Below are 14,692 nucleotides of genomic sequence, written 5' to 3'. Positions count from 1 at the left end.
CCCATTCACTCCGGCCCCCGTGGTTCTGGGCACGCCACCAGCGTCGATCGGTTCCCGTCCCTGGAGGCTGGCCCAGGCTGCGAAGTGGGCCACCGTGGACAGGGCCAGCAGCACTTGCAGAGCGGGGAAGAGATTGCTTCCCAGGCTCCTTCCACATCCTTGCACGCTAGCCCCGGGGCACAGGGCCTGGTGTGGGGCCCGCTCGGTGTCATTTGTTGAACTGAAAGCATGATCCAGCGTGAACAGGCAGGTGCCAGGACAGGAGTTTATGGATAAATAGATCGTGCTAGGCTGGAGGTTTCTATGATCTGGATTCTGATTTACAAAGCACCAGTGTCAGACTGTGCCAGGATTCACTGTGGGCCTGGGGAGGGGAGATGGGCGTCGGGAGGCAGCCAAACCCCCCGAGCGATGCTGGATTTGCTCCCAGGAGTTCAGGACAAGTGCTGTCCACGTCTGCCACCTATGACTCCAGACAGGCCAAGCTCACTGTGCTCAAAGCCCACTTAGCAGATCCCCCTCAGATGCTCTACACCTGGCCTGGCCTTTCTTCCCACCCTAACCAGCATCCACAGCTCTGTTTCCAAGGAGGCCCAGCTATTTTTCTCCCTACCCTGTCCTTTCCTGGGGTCTCAGTGCCCACCCAGGATCCCAGTGGAGAGGCAAGGAGATCAGGGTGGACCCAGCCCATAACCATTCCCTTTCGGGACCTGTTCCCCTGCCTATGAGCACTTACACCTTCCCGGACTCCTGTAGCATCTCCAGCCACTGGGTCTGCTCAAACTCGGACTCAGCAGCCAGCAAGATGTTGCCCTGCCAGGAAGAGGAGGCACAGGTGTCCCTGAGGGGAGGCCACTCCCGGGATGTCAGAGACCACCCACAAGGCCCCAATGGCCCAGCTCTGCTCCTCCATCACACATCCCTAGGACATGGACACCCTCCCAGGCCAGGCCACTGGACAGGCTGCCCCTAGGGAGTCTGGAGGTCCTTGGAGAGGCTGGTCTGCCCCACTAAGTCCATGCTAAGGGGAGAGTTTACTCACATGGAAGTCCTGGTGGGAGATTTTCATGGCATAGGGCATGCTGGGCTCCTCCCTGGCCTCCACCAGGCAGCCTCCTAGGGGGATGACGCCCTGGGAAAGAACCAGAATAGGCAGCCCCCACCCCGCCCAGGTCACTCAAGGCCTCTGGGAGCCCTCAGCCAAAGCCAAATCCTGCCCAGCACCCCAGGCTGGGGGCCAGACTGACTCCCAAAAGGAAGAGGAAGGGCTGGGGCAGGCTCTGGGGCACAGGAGGGCACAGGGGTCAGCCCAGGAGAGGCAGGGAGTCTTGTGCCCCAGGAAGGATTTGTTCTCCAGACTCTCTGCTAGACCAGAGCAAGAAGAGAGAAGGTCTTCTACCCTTACAGGATACACTCCCCCATTGTCCCCACGAGACCTTCCCCCCTGTGGCCCTGGGGGGGGGGGAGAATATCTCACCTTAGGATGTATATTGAAGTATTTATTGCTTTCAAAGTTCTTTTTCTCGCTCTCAGAGTAGTAAAGAAGAAAGCTCTCTTTGATGATGAAAAACCTAGAGTGGGTGGTGGGGAAGAAGAGGCAACCAGGAGGGAAGGCGTGAGGTTTCTTGGGACAGTAAGAAGGCCCCGGAGGTCCTGCCACCCTGGGGACACCAGCTCAGACTCATCACCAACTCACGTTCCCCATCTGGGCCAAGGCCTCAGCTGGCCAGTCACCCACCGCCGGAACGGCCTGGCCCTCGCCCCAGTGGGAAGCAGAAGTGAGACGCCCACAACGGACCTCCATGTGTGGCTACCTCCCTCCTGCCACACTGGCATCCTTGGCACAGGAGGGCACCTGTAGTCCTTCCCCTCTGGTATCTTCAACCCCTTGAGCCATAGCTCTAGTCGCTTAGGGTCTCCCCCAAGAGAGGGGGGAGGAGGGAAAGGAGAAAGCTTTCCCACCATTTCTGCCTCTCAGCCTCTCTGTTGTAGGAAACACAGAGCTTTGGGAGGCCTCCCTCCTTGCTAACAGATTGTGTAAGATCCCAAGATGCGTCTTCTGACAAGTAATCATGACGCTGGCGATGGCATGGAATGTGGGTATGGAGGCCCACCAGCCCCGTGACCTTTCCTGAGGCTGTAGCTGCAGGGAGAGGGTCCCCGGGGCACCCACAGCTGCCACCTCGCCTCTCCCAGGAAAGAGAAGCTCAGCTTTGTCCTGTGGTACGAGCCCATCGCCAATCCTAGTTCTTTATTTACACTGACCCTCTTGGCCCAGCCAAACACCGAACGGAGCTGTGGACATCCTGTCAGTGCCCTCCTCCCCCACGCCTCTCGACCTCTGATGGAGAAAGGACACCAATACCCAGATGCAGGGACAGTCTGGGCCCTCCAGCACCTGACCCCGGTGGGTTTCCCGCCACTTCTGCCCTCAGCCTCTCTGTTCAAGCCAACACTGACCTTGACCTCACCAGCCCTCACCTCACTACATTTTGTACAGTCCTGCGAAGGAGATTGTGCATCCTCCCCGGAACGCCCTGCCTATTGCTTTTCATCTGGCTGCCCCCTTCCTTGGGAACCTGCCCAGCCCACAGTGCCATCCCGGCTCCTCTGGCCTTGCTGACTGGGCCGTGCGCTGGACCCTTAGCGCCCATATGCACTAAGGTGTTCCTCTTGTCCTGAGGGGATGCTGGGCTCCTGAGGGGCAGGGGCATGCCCTCTCTGATCCACAGGCCAAGGGAGAGGCCCCCTGCTGGTTTCTGAGAAACTTCATAGGGTAGTTAAGAACACAGGCTTTGGCACCAGACAGACCTGGCATGTCCCAGCTGGGGGACCCTGGGTGAGTTAGCTCACTTCTCTGAGCATCAGTTTATTTACCTGTGGAATGGGGATGATAACACCTACCCCAGAAGAGCTGGAACAGTTTAAGTGGCTATTTGCCCCATCTCTGGTGTTTTGTTACGGGAGCCTAACAAAGACAAATAGGTTCTTTCCTTCCTGACACTTCCGGAGTTCCCTCCCCACCGAGGGTACAGTGCTGTGCCAGGGACGTAGCTGGGGAGAAGGGACAACAGGTGGATGGTCACTGGCCACAATGGGCAGGGAGACAACAGGGGCTTTGGCGTCAAACAGTCCCCATCCCTCAAGCCACGATCTCAGGCGAGCTCTCAGCTTTGCTCAGCCTCCCTTTCAAAGCTTCTCTATAACATGAGGGGTGCAAATATTTGTCTCTTGGGGCTGCTGTAGACTCATTGCTGAGCTCCCGTTGTGTGCCAGGCACTGTACTCGGTGCTAGGGAGCGAACTGTGGGCAAGAGAGACACATAGAGCTTACAGTTGAGTATGTGTGCATGGGCAGGCCAACGGTTAAGTAAGCAAGAGAGAAAGTCCACGTACCAGATACCAACAAATGCTCAGGGGGGAAATAAAGTGGGATAAGTAACGGGGTGAGTGGTGGGTGGGGGTTTCGATATTAAACACGGTGCTCAGGGAGCGCCTGATCATGAAGGTGACATTTGAGAAGATGCTCCTGGCAGAGAAGCCCCAGGTGCAAAGGCCCTGAGAAGCAAGTGGGGCTCTGGAAGGAACCGTGAGGCTCACAGCATGGCTGTAGCAAGACCCGATAACGGCGCCCATGAAGGGTCCACACACTATGCACACCAAGGCCAGCCTCGCGTCAGCTCTGCTCAGCTTGGTTTGGGTGGGTGTGAAGGTCAAGGGAGGGGGGCCAGCATGAACCTGGAGGAGAGCGACTCCGCAGCGGGCAGGGGTGAGTACCGCCCAACAAAGGGTGCGTTCGGCCAGTACACTGCCAGGTTCCAGGAGCCACCTTCATTCAGAAACCTGTCTCAGTGACAGCCCTTGCTCCCACTGATGACGCCCAGCTTCCTCTCAGCAGGTGAGAGCCCAGAACCGGAGTGGCCCGGCACAGAAGGACATGTCTTCTTCCCGTCCCTTTCTTCAAATTCCCCTTGCTCCCCGACGCTCTCATTCTGACTGCGAGCCAGAGGCATCTCCTTCTGTGCCCTGTGCAGTTGGTGGACGATGCCAGGGCCGAGACAACCCCCATTATTTAGCTGTTCTCGTGTGCTGGCTCCCCTGCTTAGTGTTCTGAGTGTGCCTGAGTGTTTGATCGAGGTCACAATCCTGGAAGACGGGACTTTTGTTCCCATTTGACAGATGAGGAAACTGAGGCCCACAGCAGAAATAACGTGGGCAAAGTCACCCAGCTTGGGCAGAGATAGGGCTGGGACAAGAGCCTGCAGACCACAGTCCCTGCTCCTACTTCCCCTTGTGCGGAGCTGCTTCTGCTCATGGCAGCACCAGGCAGGAAACCACCAGCCGGAGGCGAGAGGTGCTGAGGCTGGGGAGTCCCGGGTCAGAGCTCGTCAAGTACCAGCTGTGCAGCCAGGGCAGGTCACCTGGTCTCTCCAGGCCTCAGGTCCAAGTGTGACTGAGGACAATCATAGCAGCTACATCTCTTAGGGTTTGGGGGATAAGTAAATGAGCTTGTTCATATAAAGATGTAGTGTATTGTGACACATGGTAAATATTCAATAAATGCTTAGTTTTATTACCGCTGTTGTTATTATTATGGTTATAATAAATATGATTATAATATTATTTATTATTATTTATATTTTAGAGTCTGCGGCAGGCTGCCCCAGCCTCTGTTCCCATCTCCCCTGCCAGCCCACTGGCTCCTACTGGCAGCAGCCCTCGGCCCCTCCAGCCCAGCTGGCCAGCCCCTGTCCTCCAAGCACCGGGCTTCTCCCTGCATCTCAGCTCCCTCCTGTCCAAGGCCCACCCTTCCATCCAGGAACAACTTCAGGCCTGACCGGAGTGTCAGCAGTCCCAGGCCTCTCCCTGGCAGCCCCGCTAGTGAGCCCCGCCCCACTCCACCTGGGGTGCAGCCCAGAGCGTGTGAGTGAGGGGAAGGGTCTGGTCAAGGCCACGGCCTCCTCTCTCAGGCCCTAAAGGATGGTATTTGCATGTCCAGCTAAATGAGCATTTGCAAGGTGCCAGGACGCTCACTTTGGCAAGTATTTCACTGGCATTATCTTTTTCTATCTCTCACAGCGACTCTAAGAGATGGAGGTATTTGTGCTTCTGGATGCTGGTGACTCAGTGGAGGCACAGGGAGATCAAGCAGCAAGGGAGGGGCAGACTGGGAAGTCGGCTCGGTCTGCTGACGCAGCTGATGTTCTGGACTGTTGTGCTCTGGGATGGCCGGTCCTCATGGCTCAGCCTGACCCTCCCAATCCCTCCTGCCTGCAGTGGCTGTTTTCCTAGAACTCATCTCAGCGGACAGATGGCAAGCTCCTGGTCAGCTCAGGTCAGGAGGCATTAATGAATCACTGGGTAGAGCCAAGTCCTCAGTGGGCCTCTGAGGCTTTCTGACTCCCTGCCCTCGAGGAGCTTAGAGTCGAATACAGGAGAGACCGGGTAGAAATCAATCCTTTAAAAAAACAGATAATGCTTATCGAGCTTCTCCTTTGCACCAGGCGCTGTTCTGGTAACATCATTATGTGTGTTAACTCATTCGTTCCTCACATGAGTGAGGCAAGGTAAGGAGCGCAGAGGAGTTAAGTCATATGCCCTAGGTCACACAGCTGGTAAGTGAGGGAGCTGGGATGATTGTAAGGCACCGGCAGGGCACTGCAACATGGCCAAGCACCAGCACACCCCGGGACACTGTAAAGCACACAGATACACGCTGACATTACCAGTTTGTATGAGGTACAAGAAGAGTATAGACTGGGGAGAAGTGATGGTTTAGGTGTCCAGCCAAGGGAATTCTCTGAGAGGAGGTGACAACTGATCAGGGTTTTGAAGGCTGAATAGGAGTATGTCAGGACTCTGGGAGGAAGGCAAAGGGAGAAATGCATTCCAGACAGAAGGGACAGCACATGTAAAGAACCATGTGTTCAAGGTTAATAAAACATGTCTGGTATTACTGGCAGATGAATAGAAAAGGGGTAGGCTGGGGTATGGGGGAGGGACAGTAGGGGGTGAGTGAAGGTCAAAGAGAGAAGCAGGGACCAGAGCAGGGTGGGGCTGCTTCTTGCTGATGAGGGCAGCTGCCGGCTTAGGTGACAGGGTGGACACCAGTGCCATCCAGTACGAACAAGGGACTCTGGGAGGTATTTCCTAAGCTTTGTCTCCACCTTTTACTCCCCTCCTCAGTGCTCTGAACGCAACGAGGGCTCAGCTAGAGCCTCATGGCCAACAATGGCCTCATGGTCAATCCAGTCGGAAGTGAGAGGACAGGCAGTACACTTAGACCCACGGGTATCTTCAAAGTTGGGCAGGTCCTGTTTAAGAAAGGGATCCACTCTGCTGAGCTCCTTACTCTTTGAAAAGGCAAAAGTCAAGTTTGGGAGTCAGGGCCCGAAAGGGCCTTGGAGCACAGAGCGAGAGCGAGAGCAAGTTGGAGCCAGGGGAGATCCTGGAGGGCTGTGGGGAGGAGGGTTGGTGGGAGAGTGCAGAGGACAGAGGCCCCAGGGCAGATGTGAGCGGCTGGGTCCTACAGTGTCAAGAGACAGTGGTGAACAATCCCATCTCTGGGGGTGGCGGCAAGCCCGGGTGTCTGGAAGGCTCCGGAAAACAGGGAGCCAGCATTCAATGAGACAGGGTTCACACTTCTGTGATTTAAATGCCTCTTCCATCGTTTTTCATTGCCAAACCTCTTCGCAAATACCTTGTGTGAAAGGCGGGTCTGTCCCTGCGGGGGTGGGGAAGGGGGGTGGGGAGACGGAGGGATGAGCTGAGCTGCTGCAGAAGAGCCCTCGGGAAATAAGCGTTTGGAGCTCCCTGAGGATGGCCAGAAGCCCTGGGGCAGGTGTAGGTTTCCTCAGGATGTGGGATCAGACCTCGGGTCAGTTAACTCACTCTCAAGAGGGCAGCGAGAGCCCAGTAGACAGGTGAGCTACACACGGGTTACGTTTCACCGGAAGGCGGATGTCTTGGCTGCCTGGCTGCCCCTTCTTCCCTGGGCACAAACTTCCAGAATAGACCGGCACACCCTCTCCCTTATCCCTGAGACTCTCGGGCACTGAGAACAGGTGTGTGGTGTTTGGGGCCAGGTAAATCCTAGAGCAGGGGAAGGATAGCTCGTCAGAAGTGTCCTTTTTCAGCAGTGGCAGAAGGAAGGTAAGAAAAGACACAGCCCCCAGCATATGTCCCTTTCTATTCATGCCGAGTGACCCGGTGGGCTCCGGGGACGCTTGTCCTGGGCTATGCCACTTGTGTGGACAGCAGGACAGCAGGAAACCTCGCTGTGAAGGGCACCAGGAATGACAAGTAGGAGTTTATGCAGACATCATCAAGTCCAAGGGAGTTTTCACAAATGGTAGCGCGATTCTTCAAACAATACAGTAAAGACAAGGTTACTATGTAATACCGATCGGAATGCAGAGGCACTGGGTGAAGTGGGCAGAGGCTGGGAGCCTCACCCCGTTGTGGTTAGGTACGGTCAAGGGATCTCTAGAGTCCTCCACAGAACACATCTGAAAAACCACAGCATGACCCACCTCCACTGCAGCACACTGTGAGGTGAGATGGGGCAGGGCCCCTGGCCTGGCTCAGCAGCTGGTCTCCCGCAGGCCCAGACCCAAACTCCGAGCGCCCGCCTCTAAGCCTAGGTTTGCTTTCCAGCACAGCCAGAGCTGCTCTCAAAGGAAGTCGCTTTCATATTTCCAAGTCCTGAACTGCCTGCGTGGGCCCTGCTTGAGCTCTGACCCCTATTCTGGGGAGGCCCATTTTCAAACAGACCGTCAGCAGCCACGAGGCCCAGCTCCTGGGCTTGGGGGCCGAGGGAAGCGGGGCTTGTTTGCACTGGTAACCGATTCCCTTCAGAAGTCCCCGTGAGGAACCCTCCTACACTGTTGGTGGGGATGCAATCTGGTGCAGCCACTCTGGAAAACAGCGTGGAGGTTCCTCAAAAGTTGAAAATAGAGCTACCCTATGACCCAGCAATTGCACTACTGGGCATTTACACCAAAGATACAAACGTAGTGATCCGAAGGGGCACGTGCACCCGAATGTTTATAGCAGCAATGTCCACAATAGCCAAACTATGGGAAGAACCTAGATGTCCATCAACAGATGAATGGATCAAGAAGATGTGGTGTATACACACACAAACACACACATTGGAAAACTATGCAGCCATCAAAAAATGAAATCTTGCCTTTTGCAACAATGTGGATGAACTAGAGGGTATTATGCTTAGTGAAATAAGTCAATCGGAGAAAGACAACTATCATATGATCTCCCTGATATGAGGACGTGGAGATGCAATGTGGGGGGCTTGGGGGGAAGGAGAAGAATAAATGAAACAAGATGGGATCAGGAGGGAGACAAACCAAAGGAGACTCTTAATCTCACAAAACAAACTGAGGGTTGCTGGGGGAAGGGGGGTCAGGAGAGGGTGGTTGGGTTATGGACATTGGGGAGGGTATGTGCTATGGTGAGTGCTGTGAAGTATGGCGATTCACAGACCTGTACCCCTGGGGCTAATAATATATTATATGTTTATAAAAAAAAATTTAAAAAAGAAGTTCCCGTGAATCATCACGTGTGAGTGAAGCCGGAATGAACAGCTGGTATTGCATTGTTTGGCTGTGAGATGGCACCCACCTCCCTAACCTAAGGGCTCAGGGGAACCTGGAAACCACCACCTCCAAAAGGGGCAGGGGTAACAGACCGAAGGATCTGGAGAGATCCTCACCTGCCCCCTGGCCACCTTCCACCACACTGTGGCACTAGATGAAGCTTGAAGGACCCAAGTCGATGATAAGAAGACGAGTGCGCAGGCACAGAAGACGAGCAATAACGCTACAGCTGTGCCCATGGGACACCTCAGGCAGCCAGCTGTGCGGAGTTCTGTGTCAGCCAGAAAGCGAGACCAAGTCGCACTGCCACGAGAGCCTGAGCCTGGCGTGTGCTGCTGACATGCTAGGTCTTCCCTTCAGCCTGGGAGCCGGCTCTGCGTGGTGATGTCATCGCTAGGAAACAGCACTCAGGGCCACTGATGAAACTCCCAGACCCAAATCCCTGTGGGAATAGAGTCTCCCCGAGATTTTTTTGGTACGGTGACCACAGATGATCTTTCCACACCCGGGCAGGTTATGCCCTGAGATCTGGGAAGTGGGGCCACCGTCTCACGGTTCCCCTGGCATTTGTTCAGAAGGGTTCTCCTAAGTGTCCACTAAGTTCCTTACGTTCCCCTGGCACTTAATGGACACTGACTCCTAGCTTGCCCTAATGGCCACCTTATATGGGGGAAGGAGGAACCCGGGGCTGTATAGAAGGCCCTGCTGCAGGAATTGACTGGGCCCTCCTCATCAGGGGCTCAGGCCTTGGCATTTGTTCAGAAGGGTTTGGGACAGGGACTAGAGGCTGGGGAGAGGATTGAACCCTGGGAGGGCTGGCAGGCCTGTGGGTCCAGACCTGCAGCAACTGACACTGGCTGAGGCTAAGACACTCTCGGCACCTTTCCTCCTGGTCTTTGCCAACAGCCTCTGCATTTCCACTGCTCACAGACGAGGGAGCACTGAGTCATCAACCTTACCCTCTAGTCACTTCTCCCAGGTTCTCTTCTCTCTTCTAAGTAAGGTTTTGATTCCTTTCCCCTTTGGTAGCCCCTGGGGAGAAAGCGGATCCTTTAGCTTGAGGGAATCTTCCCATCCCAGGAAGGGCAGGGCTGCTCGGGTGGGGTATGGTTGGGAGGCAAAGGCCCTGAGATGGGTCCCGAGCTACTGAGCGGAAGAGGCTTTATAGAACCCAGCTGGCCCCCGCTGGTTCCATCCTGCCCGTTATTGATGCGGCGGGAGCCTTTCCAGGCCCCCTCCCCTTAGCTGCCCCAGCCAGGGCATCGATCGCCTTAATGGCAAGGCTCTGCAGGGGCGGGCCTAGGCTGCCCCCTCCCCAAGCCTTCCTGTGGCCACTAATTAGCTGAAGTCCAGACTCTATTTCACAAATGAGGAACTGGGGCCCAGGGGGCCCTGCCGGGAAGCAAGAGGGGGCTAAGCTTAGCATCAGGCCTCCCCCACCCCCAACTGGCAGGTGGGCTGTTAGTTGTTCCCTGAACCCCAGGGGAGGGGGACTCTGTTAAGTGGCAGCTCTAGAATTCCTATAAAAGAAGGGAACAGAGGTGACAACCCCCTCAGAAGGAGGCTGGAGGACTTGAGCTGAAGCTGTATTTGCAGAGCACACGCTGTTCTCAATGAGACTGGATGGTTTTTGGAGTGGCTGTGGGGGCTGCTGATGGAGAGTATGGGTGGGGGAGCTAAAGCCTCCCAGGCCTCCCTTGGTGCCCTCAATGGGCTTTGAGCTGGGATCCTTTGCCCCTGGCACCTCCCAATCCTGAAAACAACTGTGGGTACAGGGCCCGGGTCTCCACCACTGTAAGTGAGGGGGGCTAGGAGATAGACCCTGGGGTTCACAGGCCCCTAGTATTTACTAAAGATGTGATCAGGTATAAGTGGCTGGCAAGAAAGGTCTTGGAGGATGAGACCCAGACTCAGGGCAGGAGCCAGACCCGATGGGGTGGGACCAGTAGCTGCTGGGAGCAATTAAGGCAGAAGAGAGGGGCATGGGGGTCACTGCGATGATGGTACTTGAATTTACAAGCAACCTTCCCACTCCCTTTCCCCACCAGGGTGCCCTGCTAAAGACCAGGAACTGGGGCGCCTGGGTGGCTCAGTGGTTTGGGCTGCTGCCTTCGGCTCGGGTCATGATCTCAGGGTCCTGGGATCGAGTCCCGCATGGGTCTCTCTGCTCGGCGGGAAGCCTGCTTCCCCCCCCCCCCTGCCTGCCTCTCTGCCTACTTGTGATCTCTGTCTGTCAAATAAATAAATAAAATCTTTTAAAATAAAATTAAAATAAAACAAAGACCAGGAACTGCTTCTTAGCCCAACCTTGGAAGCCCCCCAGAAGATGCCCTCCGCGTTGCCCCGGGCCTCCATTTAGGGGATGAGAGAGAAGTTTAATTTTGGAGGAATTCGAGAAACCTATCTCCCACTCAATCCCAGAGAGAAACCTGGCAGAACCAACAAAGGTAGGTGAAACCCGCTCCGTAAATCATGAAGCATCTTCCATGGATCCTTTTGTTCTACGGGTCTTATAGAAATATTAAATTATTCATCAAAACAGAACATCAGAACCAACTGCTGCAACATCTCTGTGATCTGTGGTTCTGGGATATCTGAGGCCCTGCTCCAGGACAGACTCACAGGGGGATGGGAAAGAGCATCTGGACACACTCCTCCTTTCCGTGCAGGGTCGCACCTCCAGGGAGAGGCTGGATCAGGGTCTGAGCTCTAGCGACCATTCTAATAGCAAATCTCAGAACTGAGATTGGCTTGAGGGTGGAAGCTGTCCAGAAGATGGCCCATTGTTCCTGCAGCCAGCGTGGGGAGCTTCCCTCAAGTTCAGGGCTATGCGCCATCCCTCCAATACCTTCCTCCTGTAAGAAGCCCCTTCCTCCAGTACCTTCTGGGCCGCTTTGTAAGTGGAAAGTGGCTACTGCCTGGCATCTGGGGAGTCCCCTCTGAGTTGTGGACAGGGAAGCTGGGCTGGGGCTGCTCTGACCCTCTTTAACACCCCTTCCTACAGATCGATCCCTGGGACAGGACCGATCCATCCTCTCCCCTGTCCCCTCAGTCTCCACGCATCTCTGTCTCAGCTCAGTTCCTCCTCTTCGGCTTGTGTGCCAGAGCACTGGAGACTCTTTTCCCTAAGGTTCAGATTTCTAAAAATCAGTTCAAGGGAGAGTTGGAGGGGTTGCCACATGACTGCCACCAAGCGCAGGCACAGACCTTTCCTCACCCTTCCTCTCTCTCTTGGCTGAGTCAGAAGCCCACGGTGGAGCTAGCACAGGGTCAAGTGGGGGAGAGGGGGGCTTGTGAAGATGATGGAATTGTCCGTGGGGATCCCAGGAGGATATCTTTGGCTGGATATCTTTCCCTCCCAGGCAGAGTCTGACCTAACCTGACCCAGATGGGCACTTATCATGGCCATGACCTCTTCGGACCATGCCCTACCTCCCCACTCAGACTTAGATGCATTCCATAGAGGAATCTCACCCCCACCCCCCGCCCCGTTCCCGGGCCAGTGGTACCACCCCAGGTGGGCCAGCACTCCGACAGGGATGGCCCGGGTCCCAGCGGAGATCCACATCTTCCAGGAACAGCCAAGGCAGGAGTGAAATAGGGCGAGGCCAAGGTCACCAAGGAAGTCAGAGGCCGACGGTAATAGCGAGAATGGTACAGGGTTCTTAGGCCCCGGGCTCCCTCCCCAGGCGGTTCTCACCCGGCGCAGGAGGCGCACTCACCGCCGGGACCACTTGGCCGACGGCCTCCCGAAAGGCCGCTTCCACAGCACACCGTAGAGCTGCACTTTGGTGCTGATGTCCAGCGCGTCCGAGTCAGTCTGCTCCAGGGACGGCGAGGGCGACACCGAGTTGGACTTGGACGTGAACATCCTGCCTCCGCGGGGCTGCCCGGGGCCGGGCCCACCCACTCCCCGGGGTCGGCACAGACTGGGGGCTTCCGGCGAGGGCGGGCGCGCGACGGAGGGCTGCGGGGAGGCGGCGTCGGCGCGCGGCTTCGTGCGCCGTCGGGGCGCGTTCCAGCTCGCAGAGGCGCCGAGCCGCCCGGGCCAGGACCCGCTGCCGGAAAGCGCGAGGGGCGTGAAGCGCGGCGCCGAAGGGTCGCGGGGCGCGCAGCCTGCGCCTTGGACTCGCGGCTGGGGCGGGCCCGGTGGGAACTCGGCTGGGAGGGCGGCTCAGTCTCCAGCCGGCAGCATCTCCCTCCAGCTCCCCGCGACAGTCCCAATTCTGGTGGCCCCGATTGGCTGGGAGGGGCAGGTGAGCTAGCTGGAGGCCGACCGCGAGCGCCAATCAGTGCGGGCGCCGGCTGGAGGGCCGGGCTCCGCGCGCCCGGAAGGTCCCGGCGGGTCGCTCGGCCCGGGATGCGGTCTCTGCGTTTCCCCACCCCCACCCCTCGCGCCCCGCTCTACCCCACACCGCCACCTCCTGTACCCTCCGGCGTGCGAGCAGGGCCTCACCGAAGTTGGGAAGTCGTGTGCTTTGTAATGTGCTTGGGTCACTCCTGCAGACACCTACTCGAGCTAGGTAGAGGAGAGCAAGGGGCAAGGGTTTGGTGTTAGACAGGTTTGGAACCCCAGCTGAGTCCTCACGCAGCTCCGAGGAGCTGCGGAGAGCCTTGCTTCTCTCACCTGTGAAGCGGAGATGCCAGTGCCTCCTCGGGCTGGGCGCGGGCCAGGTAAGAATTCCGTAAGTGCCCGAAGCGCCCGCAGGGAGAGCAGGCTCCCCGCCCTTCCCGCCCCCCCTAGAGTGGGTTTCAGTCGGCACCGCTGCCGCCTCGCCGGGATCAGATTCCTCTTCCCAGAACTTGGCTGTCCGCGTCGGCACTTGGCACTCGGTGCCAGCGCCGAACGTCAGTGCAGTTTGCGTCCGTGATTTATCTGCGCGCCTGGCGGGTGTTGCGGGGTCCGGCGCTCCACCCACTTCCGCTCCTCTCCGCCTGGGCTCTGGGTGACCCGCTGGCCTCCACGCCTAGGTAGACGTCTGTCCAACCTCTGGGGACCCTGGACGGAAGGGCTGTGTTACCCCGCGGCCCGCTGGCACCGCGCCAAAAGCAGGGGAGTGAGTTTGCGCAGTAAGAGGCAGCCTGCTAGACCACACTGCAGTCACCCTTCCCGGGCGGAGGAGCCACCTCTGTGCCCTTGAGAAAAACCACCCCACGCCACGCCCCCCAGGAGCTCTGATTCCTCCTGTGTAAGAAAAAGGAGTTGGATTAGAACAGAAGTTTGCAAGTGGGTCGCCTAAGAGCCAGATCGGTTTATAGATATACTGTATTAATTTGCCCAAGTACAAAATTGAGGTGTAATTATTACAGGATAAATGCACAGACCTTAAGTATTTATCTGGCCAAGTGTATTTTGTTAATTATGTGCACAGAGTAACCACCACCAAACAAGATACAGAATATTTCCATCACCCCAGAAAGTTCCTACCTGCCCCTATCCAGTCAACTGCCATCCCCCACCCCCTCCTAAGCAACTGCTTTCTCTTAGCAACATTTGCACACCTTTAAACATTTTTTAAATGTTCCTGCCTAAAATGACCTTCTTCCAGACCCGCCATGCCCTATTGTCCTTTGCTCAGCTTGTCATGCTCATTTATTAACTGCCTGCCTCCTCCCTGTAGGGATTTGAGCTTGCCATCCTCACTATGTCCTCCCCACAGCCTTCCCAGGTCTAACGTTTCATTTCATGAGTCTGGTCAAGAAGGGGTCTCCTCAAGGGCTCCCACACCTTCCCCTAATGAACTCTGGAGTTCCCAAGCCCCCGCTGCATACGTTGGTGCTCATTGTCCAAACTGCCACATCTGAATCCCCTTGTGCCTCCTCATGCCCCTGCAGAAACATGTCAGGTCCAGCCCAGGGCCCCGGTCCACCAGGTGGGAAGAGACAGGGCTAGGATAGAAGGCAGAGTGGACATTTCACACGCTTCAGGGCTCTTTTGGACACAGGTTCCAAAGCATGGAAAATGTTCCACTTTAGGAGTCCTGCTTTTCCCAGATGGAAGCTAGAAAACTTGTGCTGGAAGCCTTTTGGGGTGGAGGGCATGGGTTGGGGGTACTAGGACAAGACTTGGAGATGCTG

The 14,692-nt window shown here is 56.5% G+C and overlaps 1 protein-coding gene across 3 annotated transcripts in view; it reads right to left on the bottom strand.

The window, feature by feature from the left end:
* The window catches only part of PLEKHD1 (pleckstrin homology and coiled-coil domain containing D1), a 29,966-nt gene extending 16,344 nt beyond the window's left edge, over window positions 1-13,622 (bottom strand). The window contains exons 1-7 of one of the 3 annotated variants that reach the window (XM_059373477.1): window positions 13,242-13,618; window positions 13,071-13,133; window positions 12,337-12,434; window positions 9,574-9,646; window positions 1,478-1,571; window positions 1,043-1,132; window positions 737-813 (exon numbers count right to left, since the gene is read on the bottom strand). In XM_059373477.1, coding sequence (XP_059229460.1) covers window positions 737-813; window positions 1,043-1,081 — 116 coding nt within the window. In that variant the 5' untranslated portion in view covers window positions 1,082-1,132; window positions 1,478-1,571; window positions 9,574-9,646; ... (1 more) ...; window positions 13,071-13,133; window positions 13,242-13,618. Of the gene's footprint in view, window positions 1-736; window positions 814-1,042; window positions 1,133-1,477; window positions 1,572-9,573; window positions 9,647-12,336; window positions 12,999-13,070; window positions 13,134-13,241 lie in introns of those variants that run through there. The other 2 variants (XM_059373475.1, XM_059373476.1) reach the window with 2 other exon arrangements.
* Between the last annotated feature and the right edge of the window lie 1,070 nt (window positions 13,623-14,692).

The sequence above is a fragment of the Mustela nigripes genome, chromosome 13 (assembly GCF_022355385.1).
Source record: "Mustela nigripes isolate SB6536 chromosome 13, MUSNIG.SB6536, whole genome shotgun sequence".
Lineage (NCBI taxonomy): Eukaryota > Metazoa > Chordata > Mammalia > Carnivora > Mustelidae > Mustela > Mustela nigripes.
This window is presented reverse-complemented; position numbering and strand designations above follow the sequence as displayed.